The 9,185-nt window shown below is 25.6% G+C and overlaps 1 protein-coding gene across 1 annotated transcript; it reads left to right on the forward strand.

Moving 5' to 3' along the window:
* The first annotated feature begins 6,511 nt into the window (after positions 1 to 6,511).
* On the forward strand, positions 6,512 to 8,929 carry LOC111305309 (uncharacterized protein At1g03900-like). Its single transcript, XM_022902719.2, has 3 exons — positions 6,512 to 7,128; positions 7,804 to 8,088; positions 8,632 to 8,929. The coding sequence occupies exons 1-3, from the start codon at positions 6,643 to 6,645 to the stop codon at positions 8,695 to 8,697; spliced, it is 837 nt and encodes a 278-aa protein (XP_022758454.2). The 5' UTR covers positions 6,512 to 6,642; the 3' UTR covers positions 8,698 to 8,929.
* The last annotated feature ends 256 nt before the right edge of the window (positions 8,930 to 9,185 follow it).

Genomic DNA, 9,185 nt, shown 5'->3' on the forward strand with positions numbered 1-9,185 from the left:
AGTTTTTTATTTGCATTTTTGAATATTTTTATAAGTTTTCGAAAATGTAAAATCTGAAAACCTTTAGAGTTTTTGAATTTGCATTTTGGAAAGTCTTTAAAGTATCTCAATTTGCATTTTCTAAAACTTTTAAAAGTTTTGAGAAAACCTTTAAAATTTTCTAAAAATACATATTAAAAACATACAATTTCATGTATGAAATTAAAGGGACATAACAAAAATCAAAAGATATAAATTAAAATATGAAACTTGGTGACTTGATTAACTTTTGAAATTTAGTGATTTTAAATTGATTTTAAGGGTTTATGGGTTGAAAGATTAGGGTAAATAAGTTTTTGAAAGGGAAATGGTGTGAGAGAGATGTAAGAGTGTATAGGGGAAATGAGATTTAAGGGTTATAGATGTCATAAGTAAAAATAAAAATTAGTTTAACTTTTGGATTTGAGTAATAATTAATAATACGATGTGGAGAATATTTTTAGGGAAGGTAAATAGAGGCTTTTTTTTATTACCTTTGGGTTAGAAAAAAGGCCAAAATGCCTAAAAAAATGTTGGTAGTTTAAAATATGATGTATTTCACATTTGATAGAAATATTTAATTATTGATGAATAAAATTAATTTTTGTATTAATTTTATTTATATTTTAAATAATTATGTTTGAATATAAAATAATTATCATATGATAAAATGGTCATAACTATTTAAATATAAATAGATTATTATTCATAAAGGTCATAATTATACAGAAGGTTATAACCATCTGAATAGAAGTTTATGTTTGTTCATTCATTATAAATAAATATTTTAATATAATCATTTTTACTGTTTTTGATTGAAAATTTTGAGGTTTTATTATATCCTAAATGTATAATTGCCTTTAAGAAAGTGTTATTCTCGCCTCAAAGCCAAAATTATTTTCTATTATTCTTTTTCTCTTATTTATTTTATCTAACAATTTAAAGGTAATTATGAGAATTTTATATTTTGCACAATAAAAATACAAAGAAAAGAAATTTGCATGATTTGGAGATCAATATTAGATGAGACTCAAGGTGGTAAAAGATTAATGTTTTTATAGACCAAAATATTAATTTTCATAAAGATCTTCATTAAAGGTATGTATTTTATTTTTTGCATAATTGCTGGTAAAAAGATTAATTGAATGAGATAACACGTTAATAATTTATATATTTAGTGTGTAAAATCAAAACACAATATGCAAAATATTGATCTCATTGCATAAGTTTATGTATATATTGAAATTGACTAAATAATTGGGTTTAATAAATTGTATTATATTTATTTGAAATTTTGATACTTATAAAGATTGAGATAGAAAATAACTTGAAAATATAAAAAAAAAAAAAAACATGAATTGATCTACAATCAAAAAAATTATCATTTGTTGTCAAGTAACGAATTAAATTGGATCATAATAAAATGATCGATTATTTAATTGTCATATATTTGTTATATATAGAACAAGCCAAATTGTCCCATAGTTTCTATAGAAAATAATTGAAAATGGGTAAAGGAATTTACCATAAAAAGAAATTAGATGCAAGTAGATAATATATGCAAAAAATTACACTTGGCTACAAGATTAGTTTTATTATTAAATCATAGCACCAAAATTGAGATAATAAGTTGAGTTAAGCTATTGTATGATTTTATTTTGCTTGTTGTTTATAAATCAAATGTTGATATATATATTTTTAAAATTTATTATTGGTTTAAAATTTGACTAGTGTTTAATTTTCATGAAAACCAATTAAAATTAAATTGATATATGTGAATAATTATTATTAAGATATGGTGTTTCATTTATTAATTGGTGGATAATAAACCAAATAATGATTATTATCGAAAACATTAGCAGTGTGACATGTATTTTGCCTACTGAGTGTATTACACTATAAGTAATTTTACAAAATAAAATTTTATTGTGAACAATCACAAAGTGAAAAATCATAAAAAATCATTAAAGAATTAATCAATGGTTAGAAAAAAGCATTGTTACTTTTTGCATATGGAGTATTGATTAAATGAAAATGCATGCCATTAAAAAAATATTGAAGCATTTGTTAGTTACTAGCATTTTGAAAGATGCTCATCAACGTCTAATTAGGCAAGTTTATAAATTAGAAAAAAACATGCAAATTCAATGTTCCAAAAGCATCAATACATACAAGTGTTTAATTCCCTTTTATGATGGCATAAAGAACATTGGTACAGCTTACCATATATTATGAAAATAAACTAAATGATATGAATTTTTCATTCTTATACATATAAGAAGGATATGGACTATGGAGATAGAATGCCATAATCCAATTAATACATTATTGGTTAAAGACAATGAAGGTATTTTTGCTTGTTGTAAAAAAAAAAAAGACCTTTTGCAAGCTATTAAAATGAAAAGTGAACAAGTTTTCGAGGTTTTCAATAGTTTCATGATAATGGCAAGGATGTGGCTGGTTGTATACCATATTAACATATAGGCTTAAATAATAATATTGATTTGTGAAAACTGTAACCCTTAAAGTTAACCAATCAATGATTTAACTAATACAAATTCATTATGAATTTTTGTATGAAATATGAATAGAACTCATATTATAATTATTGTTTATACTATTTTATGAAAATAATTATTTGGATTCATGTTTCATGAATTGTATTGATATGATAATCTAGATATGAACATATTAATCACAAAATGATTGTAAAAATATTTAAAATTTGAGTTGAATATACTATAGACTCTTATTGTATATAGGCATATTGGTCCTATGAGTAAAATTTAAATTTATTGTATATTCAAAAATGTTTTAACCAATTAAAAATGGTAAATAATAGAGATATATAGGCTACACAATAGTGAAAAAATAAAGTTCTCATAAAATTTTGAAATCAAGTTTTGAGGTTTCAATAATCATGAACTTGGAATTAACCATTGGGCAATTACTGTATGCATAAAAACTCATGATAACATTTGAGATAGTTGGTTTTCACTAAAAACCTTAATTATAAATGAGATAATTTTAATAGCCAAATCTACATAACTTATAGGTATGATGCGGATTATTATGGTTAGCTTAAAATAGCCATAAGTCAAAATTGATGCCACTATTTTGATCACATTGTGGTAATAATTTTTTATGTATATGATCTAATTTATTGATTGTACAAATAATTTATCGTATATGATTTTATATAGTAAAAATTTCAAAGTATATTTACTTTGAAAGTCACGAATGATTCAAAGATCTTATGAATTTGAAAACTTTTATAATAGCAGAAAGAATGCTATTTGATCCATTTGAGTGATCAAAATTATTTTGTTCATGATAATAAAAAATTATTAATAGTATCCATGATGAAATAGATTTATATAAATATTTATGAATTGATATAAAAGTCTTAAAAAGATACTATAGAAGCATGATTATATTTGAAATCTGCTTATAAAATTTTTAAAATTTTGATTGCAATATTAAGATATCAACTAATTATCTTTCATTAAAGGTGAATTTGGAGGCTTATTACTTAAAAAAAAAAACCACCAAATAGTGAAAAGATAAATGGAATAGCAACTTGATTAAGTATATATGATATTTTAATAATTAAATGAGATATTATTTAATAAAAGAATGCATACTTGCACATGGTAGGGGTGATAAGAATCAAAAGAAATAAAAATTACCATCATAATGCTGTAAGAGTTAGTATAATTTTATGAGCAAATTATACAAGCTAATAAGTTTAAATACTTATTAAAGTAAAGTCATAAAAAGGTCCTTAAAAATCTTAAAATGACTAAAATCGTTTGATTTATTCATTGAGTTTATCCAATTGTATTATAAGTATAATTGTATTAAAAATATATAAAAGTATGAAAATAGAATGGTTGAAATTAATAAATATAGAGTTGTGGCTATAACCAAAACCAACTATTTCTTAAAATGATAAGATGAGGCAACAATGTTTGGAGCATATAAATTATATGAAAAATAAAAAGTTTGGACATATAAGTTTGAAGTGATTATATTAGAGATTCAATTTCAAGTGAGGGTAATTATCATAAAAGAAAATTGAATTTCAAAATATTTGATTAGTAATACTATAAGTATAATGGATTTAAACATTTACTATTAGACACCGATAATGAAAACCCAACTTTGAATAACCTCTAATTACAAAGTTTAATGGATAAAAATAAATTATTGTTATATGTCTGTTAAACACTAGTAAAACACATTCAAATTTTAGAAACTAGTGTAATTTATTATGTGAGAATGATGAGTTTTTATACTCTTAATGGAGTTTTAAATGTCTAAAGTGATGAAAAACATAATGAAAACTCTACCCATATAAATATATAAGTGGTACCGCTTCAACAATAAGAGTTTGGGTCTCTCTTGTAAATGTTTATGAATATAATAAACACATAGCCATAATAATGCTAAAAGTGGTTATAAACTTTTGACAGAATAATAAATAAGTATTATGTATGTTATATATTCAATTCTAATACTAAGAGTTAAGGTTTAATTTGTGGATACCATCAACTTCATTAAATTTCTAAGATATATACGCTAATTGAAAATTTAAATCGAGAGATATTTTTTTATAATCATAATATTTTTTTGTATAAAAAGTAAAAATTAAGCACCAATATTTCAAACTAGTGAGAGATTGTTGGTAGTTTAGAATGTGATGTATTTCAAATTAGATAGAAAGATTTAATTATTGATAAATAAAATTAATTTTTGTATTAATTTTATTTATATTTTAAATAATTATGTTTGAATAGAAATAATTATCATATGACAAATGGTCATAATAATTTAAATACAAATAGATTATTATTCATAAAGGTCATGATTATAAAAAATGTCATAACCATCTAAATATAAGTTTGTCTGTTTATTCATTATAAATAAATTTTTTAGTATAACCATTTTCATTGTTTTCGATTTGAAAGTTTGAGGTTTTGTTGTATCATAAAGGTATAATAATTGTCTTTAAGAAAGTGTTATTCACACTTCGAAGCCAAAATTATTTTATATTATTCATCTTCTCTTATTTATTTTTTCTAACAATAAGTCAATTAATTACATAGATTGACATTTTGAAAATGGTTAAATACTCATTTGCCTATTATACTAGATACTTTCAATCAATTTGATACCTAAAAAAATAAAATTAACTATTTGGTACTCTAACTTTCATCCCATTATCTGATTTGGTATCTCGAACTAACTCCATCGATCAATTTGCTGACTTAACGTGAATATATAATAAGTCTAATTAATATGACATAATCAATTGTCACGTTACTATTAAATAAGTTTTTTTAAATCTAAATTTTTTAAAAATATGAAATATTTAAAAATTTTCAAAATTTTAATAAAATAAAAAATTATATAAAATTTTAAAAGTAAAAATTTATTAAAATTCAAAAAAATTCACAAAACTTAAAATTTATGAAAATAAAAAATAAATTTGTTGAAAAAAATTGGAAGTTTTAAAAAAAAAAAAAAAAAAAAGCTGAAAACATTCTTAAAAAATTATAAAAAATTTTATAAATTTTGAAAATAGAAAAATAAAAAAATCTTAAAAATTTAATAAGAAATCAAAGAAAATTTTAAAAAATGAAAAAATATATAAATTTTTTTTTAATAAAAGTAAACATTGATTGAAACTAAAGAAAATTTTATTTTATTAAAGTTTTTATTTTTTATATTCTTGTTGAATTGTTTAGAACTTTTTTGAAATTTATGGGATTTTGTTTTAATTTTAATTTTTTTTAATTTTTAGATTTTTTGAATTTTTTAGATTTTAGTTAAATTTTTAGATTTTTTTATCTTTTTAAATTTTCATAAAATTTTTAATATCTTACAAAATATTTAAAATTTTTAATCTTTCAAAAAATTGTAAGTATTTTCATATTTTTTAAAAAATTAGATTTTTTAAAATTTCTTTTTTTTTTTGTAAGTTTTTGTTATTTTTTTGAATTTTAAAAAAATTATTTTGATTAAAATCTTCATTTTTAAAATTTTTTTGGATTTTCATTAAAATTTTGAATTTTTTAAATCTTAGTAAATTTTTAAAAAAATTTTGAAAAATTTTCATTTTATTAAATTTTTTTAAAAAATTAATTTTTTTTGAAATTTTAAAAATTTTTAATGCTTTTAGGATAATTAAAAATGTAACGTTGATTAAAATTTTAATACGTATTTATATCTTATTAAATTTGTATGCTTAATAAATTAACTGTTGGTATTAATTCGAAGTATGAAAGTAGAAAATGAAATAAAAATTAAAATATTATGATAATAATTTATTTCTTTATTACTAAATTGACCAAAAAAAGAATTATGGTACAGGAGCTAAACGTTTATTTGTCCCTTTTGAAAACAGCGAAAAGTAAAGTACTGATTGGGATTCGCACCTCTCCCCCGGAAAGCAGTTGACATTCCAATCACTCACTTTGAATCCACGTCTCTCTGCCTGCCCCACCCAAACCTTTCACCATCTGATTATTCCATCCCACCTATCTCTCCCTAAATTTCCCCTCAAAAAACTTTTCAAAGAAAAAACCCTATGCCCATCACCCTCCTCAGCATTTCCAAAACATGTCGTTCGATGAAGAGGAGTCTCTCGAGCACACCCTCCTCGTTGTCCGCGAAGTCTCTGTCTATAAAATCCCGCCCCGCTCCACCTCCGGCGGCTACAAATGCGGCGAGTGGCTCCAGTCCGACAAGATCTGGTCGGGTCGACTCCGGGTCGTCTCCTGCAAGGACCGTTGCGAGATCCGATTAGAGGATCCCAACTCGGCTGAGCTCTTCGCCGCTTGTTTCATCCACCCGGGCCAGCGCGAGAGTTCCGTCGAGCCCGCTCTCGATTCCTCTCGATACTTCGTGCTCAAGATCGAGGACGGCAATGGGAAACACGCGTTTGTCGGACTCGGGTTTAATGAGCGGAACGAGGCTTTTGATTTCAACGTGGCGTTGTCTGATCACGAGAAGTATGTTAGAAGAGAGAACGAGAAAGAGACCGGTGAGACGAGTGAGAGTGATTCTCATATTGATATTCATCCTGCTGTTAACCATAGATTGAAGGTAGAAATTTTCAAGTCTTTTACTTTTCAGTTGATTTAAACCTTTAATTTTGACTGATTTTTGAATGTGGGTTGATTTATTTGTTTTGTTGATTTCTCATATTTTTCATCGACTTGTATAAAATTGTTGGTTTAAAACGTGATTGAGTTGAGAATCTGGGGCTTTGTAGTGGGATCCTTTTTTTTTTATTGTTTGAGCTACTTAAGTGAATTTGGCTTTATATTTTGAAAAGATCGTGATTTTATGACTGTGAGCAAAGGCTGATATATAGTTGATTGAATGGTTCTATTTATAATTTATTTTGTATATTTGTAGTTTGATTAAGTATTGAGTTTGTTGTTGTTTTGGATATTGGTGTTACTGTCTTAAAGAATCTAAATATTGTGGAGAGATTATGCAATTTCTTTTTTGTCAATGTGCCATCTTAAATAAATAATTTATAATATTTATTTTTTGTAGGTTCTGTTGTTTTGATAGTTCAAGTTTTGCTGATTAATGATATAAGTAAAGGTTTTAATTGGATTCTTCGGTTGTCATTTGCACTTAGTTGTTTTTAGATTTATGCTCTGAAGAGTAAAATTTAGTCTTTTTTTTGGTTTATTATTGATCTGTTGTAAATACTGTTTTTCATTTTATTTTAGGTGAATTTTGATCTTATGGTGTTTTGGGTTATAGGAAGGTGAGACTATTCGGATTAATGTGAAGCACAAGCCATCTACTGGAACTGGCATGCTTTCAGCCGCGGGATTGTCAGGAGGGCTTTCTGGTAGCGGAAAGCCTAAGACTTTGAGCCTTGCCCCACCACCCAGTGGTGCGGGAAAAATAAGGTCTCCTCTCCCACCCCCTCCCAATGACCCTGCTGCTGCTCGGATTACCTCTGCTAGTCAAGGTGTTGGCCAAAGAGCTCCCAAGGAAAACACCAGACGAACTGACCCTTTAACTGATTTTTCTCAACTAGAGGTATGGATTTAATATGATCCGTTAACCTGATATATGTTTCATGTGCACTACATAAAAATTTTTCAAATTTTGATGTCTTTTTTCTTGAATTTAGCATTGTGAGGGAATTGGTTATCATAATTCATACACCACATGCCTGATTTTTCTTTGTTGGATAGAAATTACACTTGTAGCTCTTGGCAAGTACTGTTGTGCCAACATTTCTATGATTCTGTGTCTTAATTGTTTATAGACATTGTATGGATTTAGCCACATTGACTTCCTTTATGTTTTACTGTGATAATTGCTCTGTGCTAAATCAATGCATATTGTTCCCTAGTAGTGGAAATGATGTGAGAATAGGTTCAGAATGGAAGCTCTAATGTAAGAAATGGAATTATTTTTTGGCTTTTTTTTTTTTCGTACTTGATTGATTTATGGATATTTTCTTGGGTACTATTTACCTGGATGATAAATGTATCGTATATTAGGAGGCTGCTATATTTCTTAGTAACAGAAACTCCTTGTTGGTTCCACATTTAACAACATTGGTGACATGTACAGAGGAATCTTCCTGCTACTGGGTCAGGATCTACGAAGACCACTGCATCAGGATGGGCGGCTTTCTAATTGTGTGAACATTTGTTGAGCATGTATGATCTTTTGTTTGATGTTTTTGATATTTGAAAAAGAAATGAAGAAAAAAGAAAAAAAAAATCAAAGAAAGTACAAGGTACCAAATACTTCCATGTTTGGAAAATAATGTTTCCAAGATCATATTGATATGCCACTTTTGTCTTACTTGAACTTGTTGGTATTGTTTTATATTATTTAATTATAATATAATAGAAAATTTTATTAATTTTCTTTTTCTGAAAGGTAATGATTTTCTTTTAAATCTTGTAAATTGATATGTGACGTGTATTTCCATGGCCGGCTTTTCAACAAGACCCTCACTCGGGATTCCTCCATTTGGACTATGCTCTTGAAATAATTTATTTATCTAAACTGCTCAACCATCATAACTAGCATTTAAATGTTCATTAACATGCTTCCTGAATAGAGAGGAAAATAATTCTTTCACAGTGGATTTTCTAATTTACTAGTTTGATCTAGGG

This window comes from Durio zibethinus, chromosome 21 (assembly GCF_047325235.1).
Source record: "Durio zibethinus cultivar Kanyao isolate XHJ-2024 chromosome 21, ASM4732523v1, whole genome shotgun sequence".
NCBI lineage: Eukaryota > Viridiplantae > Streptophyta > Magnoliopsida > Malvales > Malvaceae > Durio > Durio zibethinus.